The 21662-nt window shown below is 54.3% G+C and overlaps 2 protein-coding genes across 2 annotated transcripts in view; both read left to right on the forward strand.

Moving 5' to 3' along the window:
- Positions 1-784: 784 nt before the first annotated feature.
- Positions 785-3509, forward strand: GPR61 (G protein-coupled receptor 61). Its single transcript, XM_021527726.3, has 2 exons — positions 785-797; positions 1915-3509. Exon 2 carries the CDS (start codon positions 2169-2171, stop codon positions 3468-3470), a length of 1302 nt encoding a protein of 433 aa, XP_021383401.1. The 5' UTR covers positions 785-797; positions 1915-2168; the 3' UTR covers positions 3471-3509.
- Positions 3510-4489: 980 nt separating this feature from the next.
- The window catches only part of GNAI3 (G protein subunit alpha i3), a 28787-nt gene continuing 11614 nt past the window's right edge, over positions 4490-21662 (forward strand). Inside the window, exons 1-4 of the mRNA XM_021527650.3 lie at positions 4490-4741; positions 17898-17940; positions 18035-18176; positions 19834-19991. Coding sequence (XP_021383325.1) covers positions 4624-4741; positions 17898-17940; positions 18035-18176; positions 19834-19991 — 461 coding nt within the window. The 5' untranslated portion in view covers positions 4490-4623. The remainder of the gene's footprint in view (positions 4742-17897; positions 17941-18034; positions 18177-19833; positions 19992-21662) is intronic.

Below are 21662 nucleotides of genomic sequence, written 5' to 3' on the forward strand. Positions count from 1 at the left end.
GGGATCTGCTGGCCACGCATCCCACCCGGGCACCCGTGGGATGGGGGCCAGGGCACTGCAGGGGGAAAGTTCGAAGCCCGAGCAGGATTTTGGAGGGACGGAAAAGATGGGCATCCCTTCTGGAAGGGAATGGCCTGGGGAAACTGAGGCACGGGGCATGGCATGGTGGGGAGGGACACTGACCCCATCCCGTTTGCTCCATTGCTGAACTGGGAGCAAGGAAAGGGCTCTGGGGTGGGGGTAGGCAGAGCTGGGGGGGGCTCTGCGGCCCCTCTGAGAGCCCACCCCGGCACCCTCCGCACCCCCACCCAGTGCTCCCCACTGCGATTCTGCACCCCATCCCTCCTTCCCACCGCTGCCCCCCAGATCACCTCCCGCTACACCCCCCGAGCTCCCCCTTTCCCTTCCCCGAGGGGCTTCTCCCCCCGGCCACGGCCCCGTGCCCTTCCCATCGCTCTCGGGAGGCAAACGGGGAAACTGAGGCACGGAGCAACCCGCGGGGCAGCAGCCGGGGGTGTGCCCCGCTCCGCTGCCCGGGGCGGGGGCACAGGCGGGCTGCGGGCGGCAGCGAGCTGCCCGCTGCGGGGCCGCGGCCGCGGGCTCGGGGCGCTCCCGGGGCACCGAGGCGAGCCGGGCGGCACTAGGACCCAGCAGCCGGGCGGTGCGGAGCAGCCCTCGCCGCAGCGGCTCCAGCCCCGAGCATCCCCCGGCAGCCCGGGGACACCCCCCAGCCCCGAGCATCCCCCGGCCGGAGCGGGGACCCCCGGCCTCAGGCCGGCTCCATGCAGACCCCCAGGGTAGGTGCCGCGGCCGAGCAGCCCCGCCGGGGCCACGGCCTGGGAAGGTGGGGAGGTACCGGGAGGTGGGGGAGACTGCCCCGGGGCTGGGAGGGGGTCCCCAAGCGGTGACATCGCTTCGGGGGTCCGGGCGAGGGAAATGGGCAGTGAGAGGGGGAGGGGGGAGCCGCGGCTGCGCCCCCGTTCCGTCAGCATCCCTCCCTGGGGGGGCAGGGTGGGGACCCCCGCCCCCGTGGGGAACACGCGGGGGGCCCGGGGTAGCCCCCACATCCCCCTCCTGTCCCACGGAGGGGGTGTGAGCTCGGGGTGGGGGGTCACACAAGGCCTCCAAGCACAAGGGGTGAACCCAGGACTTGGGGGTGCTGGGCCCTCCCCTCCCCTCCTTCTCAGGACCCCCCCCACCCATCCCGGCCCACCGTGTGGTCCCCACACTCTGGGTAAAGGGCTCCACTGGGGTGTTTTGGGTTGAAACGTTGGAATTAGGGGGGTTTACCCCAGAACTGCTCATTTTTTGGGGAACAAGGCTTTTGGTTGGGGAAGAGATTTGATGTAGGGGGTTGTGGAGATGGATAGGGGCTGATGGGGACTATGTGAGGGGGGGTCACAGCTGTGCTGAACCCTGCCTGGGATCTCGGGTGTCCCCCAGAACTTTCTGTCCCCTCTGGCTGCTCTACCTTCCCCAGCTGCCTGGGGGCTGTGGATGGGGGTCACAACTGGCCTGAGACCCACTCTGTGTCACTCAAGGGTCAGCTGTGATCCCACCACGGCTTTCAGGGGTCCCCTCAGGGTTTTCCCCCTCTTCTGACAGCTCCACCTGCCCCCAGGTACCTGTGGGATGCAGGTGGGAGTCCAGCTCAGCTCTCAGGGGTCCCCCCAGGGTTGTGTCCTCTCATGACAACTCCACATTCCCCCAGCCCAGCTGTGACCTCTGCTATGGCTTCCAGAGGTGACCTGTGACTCTCCTGGGCTCTCAGGATTCCCCCCCAGGATTTCCCCCCATGACAGCTCCACCTTCACCCAAGATACCCGGGGGGGGCTGCAACGGGGGGTCCTGCTCAGCTCTAAGGGGTCCCCTCAGAATCTCTCCCCCTTTTCTGACAGCTCCACCTCCCCCCAGGTACCTGGGGGCTGCACCTGGGGGTCCAGCTCAGCGCTCAGAGGTCCTCCAGGGTCCTGCCCCCTCCAGTGACAGCTCCACCTCGCCCAGGTACCCCCTGGCTGAGCAGCGGGGACATGAGCGGGGCTGGGGGGCACCTTTGGGTACTCTGAGTGCCACCCCCACAGCAGCCCCCCCACCCGCGGCCCACCAAGGATGTGACCCTCTGGCGATGCCCGGCTGCGCCGAGCTCGCCGCCAGGCCGGCGGCACAGGATGGAGCCTTTCCTGCCCTCCCCGTGGGGCTGGAATGGCTCTAGAGGGGGGTCCCGGCCCCCCAACAGCACTGCCGAGGCCAAGCCCAAGGACGTGGCCTCCAAGTCTGTGGGGCTGTTCTTCATGGTGCTGCTGGACCTCACGGCCATCGTGGGCAACGCCGCCGTCATGACGGTCATCGCCAAGACGCCGGCGCTCCGCAAGTTCGTCTTCGTGTTCCACCTGTGCCTGGTGGATTTCCTGGCCGCCCTCACGCTGATGCCGCTGGAGATGCTGTCGGGTTCGGCCGTGTTCGAGAGCCCGGGGCTGGGCGAGGCCGTGTGCCGCGTGTACCTGTTCCTCAGCGTCTGCCTCACCTCCATGTGCATCCTCTCCATCTCCACCGTCAACGTGGAGCGCTACTACTACGTGGTGCACCCGCTGCGCTACGAGGTGCGCATGACCGTGGGGCTGGTGGCCGGAGTGCTGGCCGGCGTGTGGCTCAAGGCTGTGGCCACCTCGCTGGTGCCCGTGCTGGGCTGGTTGTCCCCCGACCGCCCGCCAACGTCTGGCGCTCGTGGCTGCTCCTTGCAGTGGAGCCGCGGGCCATCCTGCAAGGTCTTTGTGGTCTTCTTCGCCGCCTTCTACTTCGTCCTGCCGCTCCTCATCATCGTCGTGGTCTACTGCGGCATGTTCAAGGTGGCACGGGTGGCAGCCATGCACCACGGCCCGCCGCCCACCTGGATGGAGACGCCGCGCCGGCGCTCGGCGTCGCTGAGCAGCCGCTCCACCATGGTCACCACCTCGGGGGCACCTCGGACCACCCCGCAGAGGATGTTTGGTGGGGGCAAGGCGGCCGCCGTGCTGCTGGCTGTGGGCGGCCAGTTCCTCTTCTGCTGGTTGCCCTACTTTTCCTTCCAGCTGTACACGGCGCTGAGCACTCGGCCCTTGGCCGGGCCGGCGGCTGAGACTGTGGTCACCTGGCTGGGGTTCTGCTGCTTCACCTCCAACCCCTTCTTCTACGGCTGCCTCAACCGGCAGATCCGCGGGGAGCTCGGCCGGCTGCTCACCTGCTTCTTCAAGCAGCCCCCGGAGGAGGACCTGCGGCTGCCGAGCCGTGAGGGCTCCATCGAGGAGAACTTCCTACAGTTCCTCCAGAGCACTGGGCGCCCACCAGAGCCCCCCAGCCGCGAGCGGGACCTGCCCCCCGTGGATTTCCGCATTCCGGGGCAGATCGAGGAGGAGGCGGCCGAGGCGATGGAGTGGGGCGGGGGGAGCGGGGTGTTTGTGCCCGTGGCGGGCTCTGCCAAAGCGGGGCTGTAGCGTTTGGGGGGGTTTGGGGTAAACGTGGCTCTGAGGGGAGAGATGGTCACAGTGACTTGCTGAGGGGGGCTTTGTCAGCGCCATGGAGGGTTGGAGGCCCCACGGTGCTTCTGGGCTGGGAGTACCACACTGCCACGGAGGGTGGGGGGTCCTCACTGCATCCACAGGGAACTGGGGGGGCCCACAAGGCCCACTGGGGTGGTGGGGTGCGGGCTCCTTGCTGCAGCCATGGAGAGTTGGGGGTCTGCTGGAGTGGCAGTGATTCTCACTGCTGTGGGGGATTGGGGGTCCCACAGCACTCGTTGAGGTTTGCGGGGGGTCTCTGTCACCACAGTGGGTGTCCTACGACTCGTGCTGATGTCTGTGGGGTCCTCATTGCCATGGGGGATTGCGGGTCCCACCATTCTCATCGCAGTGTGGGAGGGTCCCCATTGCTGCCATCACAGGTGATGGGGGAGGTCCCACCACCCTCGCTGGGTTGATGCACTGGGGGGTCAGCACGGCCGCCACCGCGGGGATCGGGGGTCCCGGGGCAGCACTGGGGGCACAAGCCCAGTGATGGGCCAGGGGTGAGAGTGGGGCGCTCGTGTTTAGGGTCTCTCCAGGAGGGGGGGTCCCTCTACAGCCAGGGAGAGGAGGGGTCCCCTCCATCCCCCCATGGCCCTGAGAGCCCTCCTTAGTCCCGCAAAGCCGCTCCCATTAGCCGAGCCCGGCCCTCTGGGGGTGCGGAGCCTGCGCCCCCTCATGAGGGAGCCCTGGGGGTCTGGGGCCGCCAGGAGAACTACAACTCCCATCATGCCCGCCCAGCAGAACCGGAAGTAGGGTGTTTCCCATCGTGTCTCGCTCTACCGAGGCGGAAGTAAAGCGCTTTCCCCCCATCATGCTCCGCTCGAACCTGGCGGAAAATGATGGCTGAAAATGGTGTCTCCTCCCATCATGCCCCGCTCTACCGAGGCGGAAGTGCTCGCGCTCTCAGCCCGCAGGACTTCATTTCCCGGCGTGCCATGCGGCCGGGACCGGAAATCCGGCGCCGCCTCAGGAGCCGCCCGGGCCGAGGCAGCTGCGGCCCCGATCCCGATCCTGGTTCCGATCCCGGTTCCTATCCCGGTCCCAGTCCCGGCCCCTCGGCCGCCCGGCCGCCCCCGCCGCCGCCATGGGGTGCACGCTGAGCGCCGAGGATAAGGCGGCGGTGGAGAGGAGTAAAATGATCGACCGCAACCTGCGGGAAGACGGCGAGAAGGCGGCCAAGGAGGTGAAGCTGCTGCTGCTCGGTGAGGAGGGGCCGGGGGCAGAGCGGAATGGGGCTTTTCGCGCTCCCGGAGGAATTTGGGGGAGCAAAGGGAGCTCTCCGCCCTCAGGAAGGAGTTTGGGAATGGAGAAGTTGGGGGAATCCCTGGATGGGCTGGGGAGGTCCCGGGGGATCCTTGGGAGGGCTGAGGTGGTTCCTGATGGATTCCTGGGGGAGCTGAAGTGATTCCCGAGGGATCCCTGGGGAAGCTGAGGTGGATCCCGAGGGATCCCCGGGAGAGCTGAGGTGGTTCCTGATGGATTCCTGGGGGAGCTGAGGTGGATCCCGAGGGATCCCTTGTGGGGCTGAGAGGGATCCCGAGGGATCTCTGAGGGACCTGAGGTGGATCCCGAGGGATCCCTGAGAGAACTGAGATAGATCCAGAGGGATCCCTGGGGGGGGGGCCTGAGATAGATCCAGAGGGATCCCTGGGGGGGGGGGGGGGGCTGAGATGGATCCAGAGGGATCCCTGGGGAAGCTGAGATGGATTCTGAGGGATCCCTGGCGGGGCTGAGATGGATCCTGAGGGATCCCTGCGGGAGGCTGAGATGGATCCCGAGGGATGCCTGAGAGAACTGAGATAGATCCAGAGGGATCCCTGGGGGGGGGGGGGGGGCTGAGATGGATCCCGAGGGATCCCCTGGCACTGAGGAGGCTCCCGAGGGTCCCCTGGTCCCCTTCCGAGGGACAGGGCATGACTTATCCATCCTAGCTGGGGGTGTTCTGGGCTGTCCTGGGATTCGGCCCGTGGGCTTTTCCCGATGGAATTCCCCGTGCTCCCTACCCGGTGGGACTGGGAGAGGCACGGCTCATCCCGCGGGTCCGGCATGGAAGGGAGGGAATGCTGGGGCTGGAATGAAATTCCTACTCAGGGAGTGGGGTAAAACGGTAAAAAGGATTTCCCTCGAGGAGGGGTGGTACATTCCTCTTACTGGAGTTTGCTGTGGTTGGTCTGTGTTTTGGGGTTCCTGGAAGTGATGATGGCAGCTCAGAGAAGGCACAAGCTGCCCACCCTGAGGGCTGGGGGAACAGATTGAGATCAGATACTGGGGAGAAATCCCTCCTTGTAAGAGTGGAGAGCCCTGGCACAGGGTGCCCAGAGCAGAGTGGCTGCCCCTGGATCCCTGGAAATGCCGAAGGCGAAGTTGGACATGGCTTGGGGCAACCTGGGATAGTGGGACGTGTCCCTGCCCGTGTCAGGGGATAGACTGGGATGAGCTTCTAACCCAAACTAGTGTAGGATTCTGGAGTTCTGTTCAAGCCCTCACACTTTTACAAGCACCACTCAGGGCTGATGAACCATCTGCTCATGCTGATTTCTCTTTTCAAGGTCTGAGTATATATTTTTGGTTATCCTGATTTTTCTGTCTCGGAGGAGACAGATGGAGTCTGTGAGGATCTGAACAGCAGCGCTGAGTGGGTCCTGTTAGAGCAGGATGTGTGAAGGAACCATCCTGCTCCAGGAATCCTTTTTCTTTCCTATTTAGCCCTTTTTCTTCGCTCCCTGCAGGAGCTGCTCCGAGCTTTGTACTTGGTGTGTCCATGGAAAAGCTCTTGGCTGCGTGTCAGGAGAATCCTTTGTTCTCCAGGTGTTTGTTTTGGTGTTAATAAGCAACACTTGCACATTCCCTGGAATAGAATAATTCTTTCCTCTTATTTTTGTATGACATTTTTTCCAAAGCACTGAGGGCTTTGAGGCTGAGCTTGGTCTTATCAGCAAACATGGAATGGGGGGAGTATCCCAGAAATCGTACAGTCATCAGTTGGAATGTGTTAGAAACCAGGTGAGGCTTTAGAGCTCAGAGCAGCAGCTGATTTTGGGTCAGTGTTGGCTTTGGATGGCAGGAAAATTCCTGCATTTCCTGGTGTGTCTGCAGGTGAGGAGCTTTTTAGGAGTAATTGGAATGTTGATCTGGACCTACCTCTCGATCTACCTGATCACAGGTCAGGTTTGCACCTGGTTGTCACTTGCAAATCTCTCTCAGGTATTTCCTGGTTCTAAAGCTGAGTGTGGAGATTCCTGGGAATACCAGGAAATGCTGGAATCTCCCCACACATATCCTTCTTGATGTGCAGGTAAAGCAGAGCAGGGGATTCCCAGGAGGAATTATCTGCAGTGGGACCATCCTTTCACTGAGGCACTAGAAACCGATGGAAAAGTCCATGAAGATTTTTCCATGGTTTGAGGAAGGGTTTTTTATCCCACATAAAACTGTCTGGATCTGCAGGGTCTCATGTCATTCCCTGAGTGGTTTCTGCACTTCTCAGAGAGGGTTGGTAAAAAAGGAATGGATTTTTCCTGAAGTTTGGACTCCACACATCTTTCCCAGCTCAATTGAAAGAGCTGCCCCAGTTTGAGATCTGCAGAGTTGTGATGAGCAGGGGAAGGGCTGTGCCTGTGGAGAGGGAGCTGGATCCTTCCCAGCTGGGGTGTGAGGAGGCTGGGGAGGCAGGGAAGGACCCAGAATCTGGAGGGTTGGAAGAGGGGAGGGAGAAAAAGCAAATACAGTGAAATTTGGGAGAGAAGTGAAATACAGCCCAAATCAGGAGATTTGGAAGAGGAATAAAATACACATGAAAATCAGGAGATTTGTGGGAGAGGAGAGGAAGTAAAATGCAGCTGAAATCAGGAGGTTTAGGAAGAGAAGAGAGAGAGGAAGGTAAAGACACTGAAAATTGGGAGATTTGGGGAGAAAAAAGGAAGTAAAAATACAGCCAAAAGTGGAAGAACTAAGGAGAGGAAAGGAAGTCAAATACCCCAAAAATCAGGAGATCTGGGAGAGGCCAGGAAGTCAGAAATCCCCAAATCAGGGTTTGGGTGTGTTTTCCTTTCTCTCCTCCATAACCCTTATCTTCTCTTGAGCAAGGGTGGAAGGAGAGAGAATTCCAGTTGTGCTCCCTTCTTCTGGGAGCTTTACCTTGACTTTTTCAGCACCTTCCACCTGGGAGAAGGTTTGGATGCTGGAGGAAGTGGCCCCAGCACCTGGATAACTGCAGAATTTCTGGGATAAAGTTAATCCTGGAGCTTCTCAGGGATTTCAAGTCCCTCTGTTGTGTTTCCCTTTCACAACTCTGAACTTTGTTGAGCAATTCTAAGTTCTGGGGATATTTTATAAAACAAATGAAACCTGAGTATTGAATAATGACTGAGCCTGGTTAGTACGACCCTGTGGGATATAATTATTGTTCCATGTTGGAATGCCCCCAGCAGCTCTGCTGGCATTGGCACTGGCGTGGTTGGAGTGATGGCAGCAGTGGATTCACTCTCTGGAACAGCAGCTGAAGCTCCCTGGAGGCTGGGAGCAAGCTGGGAATGGCCCAGGAGCCCTCAGTCCCACTTTTCTCCTCCCATTTGCTCCCAGGAAAAAGCTCCTCAGCAGGCACACACCGGGTTCTGCTGGTGGGGAAACCTGGCAGATTTTCCCAGCCAAATAGAGGAGGGTGCTGGAGCTCTTCCTGGCTGGGTAGGAGCTAAGCCAGATGCTTCACTCTGCTTGCAGTGGCTTTTCAAAGCTCTGTGGCACGTTGTTCTGGGCTGTGGCTCAGGGGTCTGTGTGACCCTGAGTGGTGAAGCTGGATTCCAGAGCTGTCCCATTCCCAAATCCCTGTGTAAATGGTGGTTGTGGATGCACCAACCTTGGACTGTGTTTGCCCAAAACACCCCCTGTTATGCAGCCTGGCCAGCCTCCCTGCCTTTGAATATGCTGTGTAATTACATTGAAGTGGTGCTGCTAATTAATGCAAAAACAATTAAAAGCGTAAGTTTGTTTTAAAATAACCTCAATTTGCATAATTCACCCTCCTCCACTACTCCAGGAGCCCTCAGCTTTTTCCTGATACTGATTTTTCCAACCTTTTTTCTTTCCTGAATTCCCAAAGGCTTCCTCAGCACTGTTTTGGTTGTGTTTAGGTTTAAAGTAGGAAAGTGTTTTCTGGGGATGCAAACCCAGGCAGAGCCGGTGCTGCAGTTAATTATGGTGTTAATTGAAGTGGCTTTTACTCAGAGCTCAGCAGCTGTGCCTTGGTCCCTATTCCAGAGGATCCATCTGGGGGTCAGACCTGGTTGCTCCTTGGCTCTGGAGCTACTGGATGCCCTTAGAATGGTGATACAAAGCTCTGTGGTGGGGTGTTGGTCTCCAGATGTTGTCCCAGCAGTGGCTGCTGCTCCAAGTGTCCTTCCTTGTGGGATCTGCTGTAGGAATCCTGCTGGGGAAGCTGCAGGGAGCTGTTGTTTCTCTAATCTTGAAGGTATCTGGGTCTGCTGGATGTTCCTGGTGACTTGTGGCTGTGGGAGGATTCTCCTCACACAGTTCACAAGGACCTGGTTCAGGCTAGATTGCAGGGAAGGTTTAGGTTGGATATCAGGGAAAATTTCTTGCTGAGAAAGGTTGTCCAGCCTGGCATGGGCTGCCCAGGGCACTGGTGGTGTCTCCATCCCTGGAAATGCTCAAAAAGGATGTGGATATAGCACCTGGGACATGGATTAGAGGTGGACATGGCAGTGCTGGGATACAGTTGGACTCGATCTCAGAGGGCTTTTCCAACCTTAACAATTCCATGATCATAATTCATTTGGCAGCAGGTCAGATCTCTTTGAAGATGCAGCTCTTGTCTAGGCTTTGAGCTCCATGGAGGTCTTTTCTCAGCTGCACTGGAGGCTGGAATTTCCCTGTCCTCAGGTGTGGGAGCTGCAGTTTCCACCCATGTCTCTGTGTACCTTCCCCTTGATTTTCTGTTCTGCCCTTTTCCTACCAAACCAGATGCAGGGCAGGCAGAATGCTCTTTATCTCCAGAGTACCTGAGCCCCTCGAGTTTTTCAGGAGTCAGCCATGATTTATTTAATCTGGAAAAGAGAATTTGTTCCACCAGGGTCAGATGTACTCTTTCCTGCACAATGCCATTTTCCAGCGGTGGGATGGGAATTCTTCTGTCCCCTGGGTTGTGTGTATATCATGTACTCGTGTCAGGACACATGGGTGAGTGTCCATGCCCAGCACTGGGATTTGGGGATGGACAATTTCCAGCAGACAGCTTGGTTGAGGAATTGTGATTCTATCTATGCTCCAAAAGCCCTCTGGATATGATTCAAGTTTCATTAAATTCTGAGGCACAGCATTGAAATAACTTTTCTCAGAAGAGCAGAGGGAGCTGTAAAGAGGAATTTTTTAATTAGATCATGGATCTAATCTTCTGGAAGTTTGGAGTGAGCAGAGCTGTGCCTGCACCTCCTGGGATGCAGCACTTGTTCCCTGCAGAAGTGGGATAGAAAAATGGAATTCATGACTTAAATGGGGTTTGGAGCTGAAATGAGGCACAGATGCTGATTATTTTTCCAGCATGCTCTTTGTGGTGATCCCTGTGCTGTCTTCTTTGTTCCTGGGGATCCGATGCCTGGCTCTTGTTTCATGTTTTCCCAGTTGGTGTTTGGTCACTTCAGTGCATCCTTTAACCTTCTCTGGTTACCGGGGTGCTGCTGCCTGGGTCAGCTTTAGAAACAAACACCAAATGCTGGGACACGAGGTTGGCCTCCTGGAGCTCGGTGGTTTGGGGTCTCCATCCCTGCAAGCTCCTGGTGTTTGGGGAATGAGCTTATCCCTCAGCAGGAGCTGCTGGGCAGGGAGAGCCCGGCTGTGTGTTTGGAACAGCTCAGGATTGTTGTTCCTGCAGGAAATTCAGAGGGTGTTTGACTTTTAAAAACGAGCCCAGCACAAGGTGACTCTTGAGAATCAGGAAAATGGAGAAATATCTTTTCCAAGCCCAGGTCTTCCCACTACTCCCTCGCTTTCCAAGTTATCTGTTGCTTTATCATCCACCTCGTGTTTTACAGGCCTTGCTGGGCTTTTCCTCTGCTGTCACAATGCAGACTTGGATCCAGAGACACCAGACCTGGCCGCTTTATCCCATATCTCCAAGCAGATCCATTTATCATGAAACCCTGAAATGGGCTGAGTTGGAATGGACGTTTAGGCTCATCTCATTCTGTGGGCAGGGACACTTCCACTGTCCCAGGCTGCTCCAGGCCCTGTCCAGCCTGGCCTGGGACATTTCTAGGGATGAGGCAGCCACAGCTTCTCTGTGCACCCTGTGCCAGGGCCTCCCCACCCTCACAGGGAGAATTCCTTCCCAATATCCCATCCATCCCTGCCCTCTGCAGTGGGAAGTCATTCCCCCTTGTCCTGTCCCTCCAACCTTTGTCCAAAGTCCCTCTCCAGCTCTCCTGGAGCCCATTTAGGCTCTGGAAGGGGCTCTGAGGTCTTAACCCCTGGAAGTGCCCAAGGCCTGGCTGGACAGGGCTCAGAGCAACCTGGGATAGTGGAAGGTGTCCCTGCCCATGGCAGGGGTGGAATGGGAAGTGTTTACAGCCCCTCCCCACCCCAGCATTCCATGATTCCATAATCCTGTGTGTGTGGATGAGGAGCTGTGGGTGCCCAGGAGGCCGGAGATGGTGATTTGATGTTCAGCCAAGAGCCACACAAGGCTTCTCCATGGGGGTCTCCAGCCACACTGGTCAGCAGCAGCCATAATTCCTTCAAAACACTCCTGGGGGAGATCAAAGAGCTGTGAAAACAAATTCAACTCTGAGCTCTGTGCTCATAGAATCCCAGGATGATTTGGGCTGGAAAGAATTTTAAAGCTTGTCTCGTTCCATCCCCTGCCATGGGCAGAGGCACCTTCCACTAGACCAGGTTGCTCCAAGCCCTGTCCAGCCTGGCCTGAAACACTTTCAGGGGTGCAGCAGCACAGGGGAGTTTGCTGCTGGTTTGTGGCTATTTCAGCAACTCCTTAAGGAATTTCTCAGAACCATTAGTGGTCACTCAGGTCTGGGGGTAAGGGACAGGGGCAGATTCCTCCAGCCCGATGTTTCCCAGGAATACTGCAGAATTTCTGGAGATATTTCAACCTTCTGAGTGGTCATGGGATGTTTCTAAGCTTTAAAGTAATTGTTTAATTAAAACAGGGTTGAGGCTTCAATAGTTTCAAGACGGAAAGTAAAACTCCTCTGTCCTGGAGCCAGTCTGGGAGAGCTGGGAATGCTCAGCTTGGAGAAGAGAAGGCTCTGGGGAGATCTTTAGGGCCCCTTATTCTGCCTAAAGAGCCTCCAGGAGATCCGGAGAGGGACTTTGGACAAGGGCCTGGAGTGCCAGGATGAGAGGGAATGGCTTCCCACTGCCAGAGGGCAGGGTTGGATGGGATATTGGGAAGGAATTGTTCCCTGTGAGGGTGGTGAGGCCCTGGCACAGGGTGCCCAGAGCAGCTGGGGCTGCACCTGGATCTCTGGAAGTGTCCAAGGCCAGGCTGGACAGGGCTTGAAGCAACCTGACAGTGGAAGATGTCTGTGCCCATGGGAGGTTGTGGAATGGGATGGGATTTAAGATCCTCTCCAACCCAAACCATTCCAGGATTCCTTGTATGATTCTAGTCTCCCACCAGGGCTGCTCTTCCTGTGCATCTCTGTGGTACCTTCTGGTGGGAAAAGCCACATCAGCTTCAGCCCATGTGCTGCAGCAGTGCTTGGAATTTCACTGGTGTGATCCCAGGGGTAGTGTGGCTCCTGTTTTCAATATGCCGTTCCTTACCCAAGCCTTCACTTTTTTCTCCTCTGGAGGCAGTGACAGCCTCAAGTGGTTTATCCTGTGCCATTGGCTCCTGTTCCCTCTGCAGTGAGGCTGTAGCCAGCCTATGTCCCCTGTTTTATTTGAATATATTCTTTTTCCCATCATTCTTGTGGAACTACAAATGTCAGCCTAATCTCTCCTGGTTCCTGTTCTTTTCCAACAATAGCTGTTTTTTGCAAGCCTGGTGGTACAGCACTACAGCTTCTTCCTCCAGTGTTCTTCCCTTTCTCCTGATTCCCAGTGCAGTTCTCTTGCTGTATGTGATTCTGTGGTATCTAAGAATTTTCTAGGTGTCCATTGAAATAAAAAATCTCAACAAGGGAATATGGGATCTGTGTTATCAGAGATGGCAGCGCTGGGAAGGTCAGGATGTTGGGATTCCACACAATGAGGTTGGAAGGAGGGAAGTGATGAAGAGGATGAGGATTTGATACTTCAGCTTTCCCCAGCTGTGGCTGCACAGGTCCATGGGGTGCTGGAGGCTGTTGGGGAGATATTCCTCCTGGAATACAATTCAGGAATGCAGTGCTGTGGAAAGCTAAGGGGGGTGTTGGTAGGTAAGGGGAGGTGTCCATGTTCCTTGTGGGGTGGGATGAGTGTTAAATAAAGAAAATGTGTGTATCAGGGAGATACCCATTGGGATTTAGGGTAATTTGAACAGCTCCTGTTCCATGCTTCCAGTGGCTCTCAAGCCATTGGATATTTTTGGACCTGGACTCCTCCCAGCTTTGTTGAGCTGTTGTTTGGGCCCCTTTCAACCTGTCTGAGGGGAGCTGGTTCCGTTTGGGATTTGGGAGCTATAACCACAGCCAGATGATCTGACATTGCTTCCAGCCTGCTCCTCATGTGGAGGGTCCCGTCACACTCCCAGGTCTGTGTCACATTCCTAATTTAGCCCTGGAGCTTCACGTGAACTCCTGGGGTTATTCCTGAGCTGTTTATCAGGGGATGTTGGAACTACTGAGAAATACCCTGGATCTGGGAGCTCACCAAGGGCTGCAGCATTTCAGGAGTGGGCTAGTGGAGTTTCTGCCAAATCCCTGCAGGGTTTCTGAGCTGGCTGTTGCTGGAGGTCTAAGCCACATGCCTGTGTCAGGCCCTTCAGTTTTATCTTGCTCACTTGTACTTTAATGGATTTTCCGGTGCATCCCTGTTCCGTCCCTGGAAGGATTTGTTTCAGCAGTGACCTGGTTTCTCTTCAGAAACTTGCAGATGATCCAGGGCTTTTCCCCTTAATTATGTGTGTGGAATTCCTTTCCTGAAGTACAGCTTAATGCAGTTTTGATACAACTTTGGGAAAAAAAAAACCACTCAAGACAGGATTTTTAGGACCTTCTGGAGCTGGAAACTGGATGCTTGTGTTTGGAAGGTGTAGGGAGTCTGACCTATCTCCTTGGAGAATTTTCAAAGCAAAAATCTAGGGTTGTGGGGAATTCCTCCCTTGGAATTCCCAGTCCAAGCTGTGTTTTGTTGCTCTTTTCCCTATAATCTCCAGCACATGGCCATGCCAAGTTGCTTCCCATCTGCTGCTCCAAGAAATCCTCTGGCTTTCTTGGGGGAAGTGGTTGGGGGAAATGGTTGGATGATAATTTCCCCCCTGTGTACCTTTTGCTTTCCCAGGGCCAGTGTAGATACACCTGGAAAGCTGCTGCAGTTTGCTCCTGCTCCAGAGGGAGAAGGAATCTGCCTGTAGGAACAGGGTTCAGGGATTGCCACCCTTGGAGATGGAATTCCAGCACTTACATGCTGAGCTTTTCCCTAAGAACTTGGGTGTTACTGGGATGTTTTTGGGATATTGCTGGGATGGCTTGGGATGTAATTGGGGGTGTCACAGGCATGGTCTGGCATGTTGCTGGGTGAGGTGTGGGGGTTTTCAGAAGCTGTGGTGCCTCCTGGCTCCATCTGGTTTCCAGAGGGAATAGTTGAACGCTTGTGGAAGGATGCACTGAGTACAGGGACATTGTGGAATTCTTGCCCAGAGTATCCATGGAGTGGGACAATCCTGGTTACAGTTGAGCTGCTCTTTGTGTCCAGGGTGGGATGAAGAGGTTCCTTGCTGCTATTTTGGGAAAAGTGAAGTTCAGGCTTCTGAAGCAGTTTTTCCACGGGGTTACGACATTCACACTGAGCTCAGCCCTGGTTTCTTGTGGCAGAACGTGATCCCCATGTGGCCGTGCTCATGGGAGCAGAAGAGAAAGGTTTGCTTCTCCTTACACAGGCAGAAATGTGCCATGAACACCCTGATTTCCATGGGTTTGAATCCACTCTCACATCTTGTGATCTTTGAGGTCTTCCTGGCTCCTTATCTAGTCCCTGCCTAAGGTCCCAGAGTTGAAGGCTTTGCCTGAGGAATCTGTAAGAATTCCAGTGTAACTATCCACTCTTGATGTGAATTTCTAGTGTGGAGCATCAGTTTGCTGTAGGCTGAAGCAGTGTTTTAGTAGCATTCAGATTCCCATTTCTTATTCCCCTACTGAAGGATTCAGCCACACTGGGTATCAACAGCACATGGAAATCTCCAGAGGTGGGAACGGAGGGTGCATGATGAAAGCTGCTGAGTTAGTCCAATATGGATCCCTTCAGGCAAATCCTTTCCAGTGGCTTGGGAAAAGGGGAATAGCAGCTTGTCTGGTGTGAACATCTGCAAGTGTTTAGAGAAACATCAAAGGACAGGAGTGAGACCTAGAGATGTTGAAATTAGCTCCAGAAAGGAAGAGTGAAATGGGAATGATTGGCTGGCATGAGATAACCTTGCAGGCATCACATTCCAGACCCCACCATGGCAGGGATACCTTCTACCAGCCCAGGTTGCTCCAAGCCCCATCCAGCCTAACCTTGGACACTTCCAGGGATGGGGCAGCCACAGCTGCTCTGGGCACCCTGTGCCAGGGGCTTGCTACAAACACAGAGAAGAATTTCTTCCCAATATCCCATCTGACCCTGCCCTCTGGCAGTGGGAAGTATTCCCCCTCATCCTGTCCTTCCAGGTCTTGTCCAAAGTCCCTCTCCAGCTCTCCTGGAGCCACTTTAGGCACTGGAAGGGGCTCTAAGGGCTCCCCAGAGCCTTCTCTTTTCCAGGCTGGACACCACCAGCTCTCCCAGCCTGGCTCCAGAGTAGAGGGGCTCCAGAATAACAGAGTCCAGGATTGTTTGGGTGGGAAGAGATCTTAAAGTTCATCTCACTCCCTGCCATGGGCAGAGACACCTTCCAACAAACCTGGTTGCTTCCAGGGATAAGGGGGCCACAGCTTCTCTGGGAATGCTGGGCCATGATCTTACAGCCCTCATGGAATTTCTTCTCAATATCCCATCTAATCCTCTTTGTCAGCAGGAAGCTGTTCCTCAGTGTCAGACTAGAGATGGGCAGTGTTAATTCTTTTTTTCTCCTGGCATTGCCTGCCTCCTGGGCCATCCCAGCAGGAGCTCCAGCCTTCCATTCCAGAGCTGGAGCTGCAGGGGAGATGTTTTTCAGTGAGTGTTAATGAGGTACCCTGTCTGGGTGGCTCTTGCCTGAGAGAGGGAACCTGGAACAACAGGAAAAACTTCTTTAGGAATAACAGCTCACTGCTTGGCCATGGCTGAGGAGCCAGTCTGGGGTACTGTGTTGGTGAGGAGACAGTTCAGAGGATGTGGGTTCCTACTTTCCCCCTCTGTAGTAAGGTGTGAGTAACCTTGGAGAAGGGAATTCCTGCTCTACCAGGCAGTGTTTGAGGTTGAGGGGGGAAGGGGAGGGGTTAAAGGAATCTGATGGAATTGGCACAGTATTGGCAGGGTTGGATCTGATGGGGTTGGTGACAGGTAGCGCAGCTTGGCTGTGGCAGGAGATTATTTTGGGATAATCTAAGGAGGAAACAACAGTATGCTGAGAAGGCAAAAGCAGACAGGTCATGTCAAAAGTCTTTTCTCAGTCTGGATTCTGGACTGTATGGGGACACTGGAGATTTGAAATCCAGTACTGGATCCTGGGAATGTGGGGGGTGGGCATGGGAAATACAAAGGATTTGTATCCTCCCAGGGTGGAAGTGCTGAGTCCACAGAGTGTTAATGTTTTCACACCTGACCACAAACTCTGAGCAGCTCTGGGAGAGCTGGGAATGTTCACCCTGGAGAGGGGGAGGATCCAGGGAGACCTGACATCTAAACGGGCTTCAGGAGAGCTGGAGAAGAACTTCAGACAAAGGCCTGGAGTGACAGGACACAGGGAATGACTTCCCACTGACAAGGGGCAATGCTAGATGGGATATTGGGAAGGGATTCTTCCCTGTGAGGGAGGTGAGGCCCTGGCCCAGTTTGCCCAGAGCAGCTGTGGCTGCCCCATCCCTGCATGCATCCAAGGCCAGACTGGATGGGGCTTGGGACAAAACTGGGATAGTGAAGGTGTCCCTGCCTGTAGCAGGGGGTGAAACAGCATGGGATTTAAGGACCCTTCCAACCCAAACCATCCTGGATTTCTGTGGGTGATCTATTCCATCTGGGCTCACCTGAGTCATCTGTCCAAATCCAAGCAGGTCCAACACCATTCCTTGCCTACAGCCAGCCCAGCTCTGCAGCTCAGGGAGTCTTGAGGCCAAGGAGCCCTCAGGCAGTGCAGAGCCAGCTGAGCTGAGCTCCTGCTGCCACACAAGGTGACGTCCTGGAGTTCTGCTGACTTCAGGAACACTGTGCTGCCTTTGACGTGCTCCTGGCTGGGACAGTCATGTGGGGCAGCTCTGCTAAGCTCCATAAACCAGGAGAACTGGTGGTTTACAATTCCTGGTGTCCACTGCTCTGATCCATGCAGGATGGACATGGTTTGGGAGTGCTCTGGGATCTAGGACAAAAAAACCCCAGGAAAAACAGGGAACTTGCTGGGTTTTGCAGTCTGGAGTAACTGACCCTGTTTCAAGGAGTAATTTATCTCCCCAGGATAAATGCCCCTTCTTCAAGAGATAACTGACCCCTGTCTAGGGATAACTGACCCACCACCAGGGATAACAGGCCACCCAGCTCTGCAGAGGCATGGAAGCCAGGTATTGTTGGCATTCCTTGAAGGAAGGCTGTTAGGATGCAGATGTGCCTGCAACTCTGAGATTTCACCTGGGAATCACCCCGTGCCAGGAGGTCCCTTCCCACCTGGTTGTTCAAGGCCTTTCCTGCCCAGCTCTGTAATGGTGGCAGCATCTGGTGGTGCTGATGCACTGTGGCTGTCTTGGCCTGGGGTGAGGGATAGGAGCTGCTCTGTTGGATAAATCCTCATCCCAGTTCTTCAGATTTGTCTCCCACTTGTCTGCCCTTGCTGACCTCTGGAATTTGAGAAATTTCAGGGTTTTTTAGCCGATGAACTCATAGTGACTGTTGGCATCTGTAAATTAAATCTGGGAAGGATGTGGCAAGACAGTACAGTGGAATTCTACTACCAGCAGCTATGCACAATGGATATCTTACCCCAGATCCCATCAACTTCTCTGTGGGAACTGGAAAAAGCACATTCTGCTTGTCCTTTCAGTTTCGTATGGTTAACTGGATGGTTTTTGTGCTTTTCAGGTGCTGGAGAGTCTGGGAAAAGCACCATTGTGAAGCAGATGAAGTGAGTGCAGGCTGCAACCTTTGTTTTTGTGGGATAAAAAATGTGTGGTGCTCTTCTGGTTTGGCTTGGGAGTAATAAGCTGGTTTCCTTCCAGGATTATCCATGAGGATGGCTACTCAGAGGAGGAATGCAAACAGTATAAAGTGGTTGTGTACAGCAACACCATCCAATCCATCATCGCCATCATCAGAGCCATGGGGAGGCTAAAGATAGACTTTGGGGAAGTTGCCAGAGCAGTAAGTATTGCATTTATTTCCTTAGCCTGAACTTGTTAATGAACCCTGGAATTTCAGTCCAGACCAGAATATTTTTTGCAAGATAAAGTAGCAAAAAATCTGTCATAACTTTAGTGTATTGTCATTACAAAATATCAATATTTTACTGAGGTTCTGAGTAAGAACCTTTAGTAGTTTGAATGCTAGAAAAAAAAAAAAATCCCCAAATCTTTCTCTGAATTATTTTAATTTTTGGGAATTTTGAGTTTGATGTTTTGGGAGGTTTGAGGCCCTGCTTTTCCCCTCCCCTCTAGTTCTGTTCATTCCCTGGCCTGTTTCTTGCATTTATGTCCAGCACTTTGAGCTGGAAGTCAGGAAGCTTTGATGGTTGTGGTGGGAAAGGCACAGAGTGGGAACTAGGGACTTCTAGAAATGTTCAGGAGAAAGAAATGATGTTAGCACAGTGCTGCACTGTGACTGTTTTGCCTCATGCTGCAGTTGATCCAGCCCCAGATAGTTTGAATTTATGGTCTTTATTTTGGATTTATAATTCCAAGTCCTGGCCAAAGGGCACATCTTCACTCACAGGTTCACACAGGCTGTCGTTCAGCTGCTGCTTCAAATCTTCCCAGGGTTCTCTTCCACCTTTCTTGGTGCATGCTGAAGCTGAGTTGGGATCTTGGAGCCCTAACAGGGAAGATGCTGAATCCAGGTCCTTCTCAGTTACCTGCCCATGCTGAGGTGGCTTCACAAGAGCTGAATGCCATGAATTTTCACCATCCCAAAGGGCAAAAACCTTGCCAGGCTTCCCCAGGAAAAGGCCAAATGCGCCAAACCACGGAGTAACCTACAGAGATCCAGAGACCCCTCTGCATCTGGCTGTTGAGACCTCAATAGGGTGGAATTGGGATCAGCACCCTCAGCTTGGCACATGCAGGGTTTGGGGCTCAGGGAAGAGGAGCTTGTGTTATGAGGAGAATGGTAGTATAGTGAAAGGCCTCTCACAGGTCCCAGAAGGACCTGACAGGTTTGATCAGGGCAGGAATAAAAGCAGAGGGGGCTATAGGGCAGTGTGGGGTTCCCTGTCCTAATCCATTGGATAACCTGGACAAGAGCATGATCTTGCTCTGGCTTCTGAGGGGGATTTTTCATGCTCAGATCCCCATCAGTCCATCCCATCTCCTGATGAAATGTTTTATTAAGGAATCAGTCTCCCTCACTTCTGACAGCTCTAGCAGCAAAAGGTAAATCCTCAATGCTTTGGTCCCCTCTCAGAACTCACTTTTTTTCCCTTTTCCCAGTGCTGTGCCACACCAACAGAGGTTTTCCAAGTAAAACCTCTAGTTCAGTTCATTGGTCTGTAGCAGCACATCAGCATTCCCAACTTTTCTTGAAACATTGCATCAGATTACTGAAATCCCATGGTTTTGGAGCTGTGATCCCCATGGAAGCACTGTGCCCATCCCTGATCAGGGCTTCTCACCTCCCAGCCTGGAGCTTCTTCCCCAGAAATTCCCTTTCTGGCTGCAGGAGGTAAACAACTCGGTGACGTTTGGGAGAAAGTTGGATGGACTGGACTGTGATTAATTAGAGCAGTGATTAATTAGTGCAGAGATGTTGCTGTTGGAGGGAAGGTGTCTGTGGGTGGATGTCCCAGAGATGTGTTCCTGTCCTGCAGGACGATGCCCGGCAGCTGTTCGTGCTGGCCGGCAGCGCGGAGGAGGGAATGATGACGGCTGAGCTGGCTGGAGTCATCAAACGCCTCTGGAGAGACCCTGGAGTGCAGGCCTGCTTCAGCAGATCCAGGGAATACCAGCTCAACGATTCTGCATCCTAGTAAGGAACCAACACCAGCTCCTGGGCTCTTTCCTGGCCCCAGAAAATTCAGCTTCCTGTCCCAGTGCCCACAATGGCCCAGGAGGGGCCAGTGTGGCTGGGGTGGGGTAGGACTGGGTGGGAAGGTCCTGTCTACACTGGTCTGACTGGGTGACACTGGGATTTGAGTGCTGTTTTTCTTCTCTCTATAGAGCATTGGGGAAACCCCCACATTCCTTGTTTTGTGCCTTGGTGAATTTAATCCTGGAATGGTTTGGATTGTAAGGGACCTTCAAGATCTCATTCCACCCCCTGCCATGGGTCTGGGCACCTTCCACTATCCCATGCTGCTCCAGGCCCCTTCTAATCTGACCCTAAAGAGTTCCAGGGATAGGGCAGCCACAGCTCCTCTGGGCACCCTGTGCCAGGGCCTCTCCACTCTCACAGCAAGAGATTTCATCTAATTTTGAAAAATGTGATTTTTGACAAATTTGGTGGTTTCATGGAAGAAACTCTGGCACCTACCTTGGATCAGGAACAGTGTGTACAGCAGGCCCAGGGCAGTGACTGTCCCTCTGTTCCTGGCACTGCTGAGACCTCACCTCCAGTGCTGGGGTCAGTTTTGGGTTTCTCATGACAAGAAGGACATTGAGGGGCTGGAGCAGGGCTGGAGAAGGGGCTGGAGCCCCAGGAGCAGCTGAGGGAGCTGGGACAGGGCTCAGCCTGGAGCAAAGGAGGCTCAGGGGGACCTTGTGGCTCTGCACAGCTCCTGCCAGGAGGGGACAGCCGGGCTCTGCTCCCAGGGAACAGGGACAGGAGGAGAGGGAACGGCCTCAGGCTGTGCCAGAGGAGGTTCAGGTTGGACATCAGGAGGAATTTCTCCATGGCCAGGCCTTGGCAGGGGCTGCCAAGTGAGGTGGTGGAGTTCCCATCCCTGGAGGTGTTCATGGACCAACTGGATGTGGCACTCAGTGCTCTGTTCTGGTCTTGTGACAAGGTCAGGGGTTGGATCCAGGGGGTCTTTTCCAAGCTCAGTGATTCAGGGATTCTGTTGAAGTGGCTGGTGCTTGGTTGTGTCCATCTCTATTGTCCCTCTAAAGGGGACCAACAGTCTTAAAATTTGAACTGCCACTTTCCTGACATTCAGCAATTTCCATAATGGGATCCCCTCACCTGGCAGGTCAATATTCCCAATTTTCTCCTTACAGCTTTCCCCTTCCTCCTGTTCCTGTGCCTGGCACCTCACAGGCAATGGTGCCTTGAAACTGTTCTGATTCTAAAATCTTCTTGTCCTGGTCCTAAAATCAACTCAGCTACTGAACAACTGGAAGGTTCTGAGTAGATAAACAGGCTGCTAATGGAATTTTTTATTAAATGCCTAATTTTTTTTCCAAGAGCAGGTTAGTGCAGGAAGGGGAAACTGTTCCTTTGATGAGCAAAACAGTTGTTGTTTTTTTCCTCTTTTTTTTTAAACTTACATTCTTGGTCTCTCTGCAACAAATATTTGACACTCTGAAAACTCCTCTCAGCTGAAGCTTTAAATGTTGGGAAAATGAGTTGGGAAGAGCTTTGTGGAGAAGTTTTAGCTGTACCACAGCTCATTGCCTGCAGGGTTTTTCTGTTCAGAGCATATTTGAGCTTGAAAATAAGGCAGAATCCTTCTTCATTTGCAGCACCTTGGCAGGGGTTTGG

This window comes from Lonchura striata, chromosome 30 (genome assembly GCF_046129695.1).
Source record: "Lonchura striata isolate bLonStr1 chromosome 30, bLonStr1.mat, whole genome shotgun sequence".
Lineage (NCBI taxonomy): Eukaryota > Metazoa > Chordata > Aves > Passeriformes > Estrildidae > Lonchura > Lonchura striata.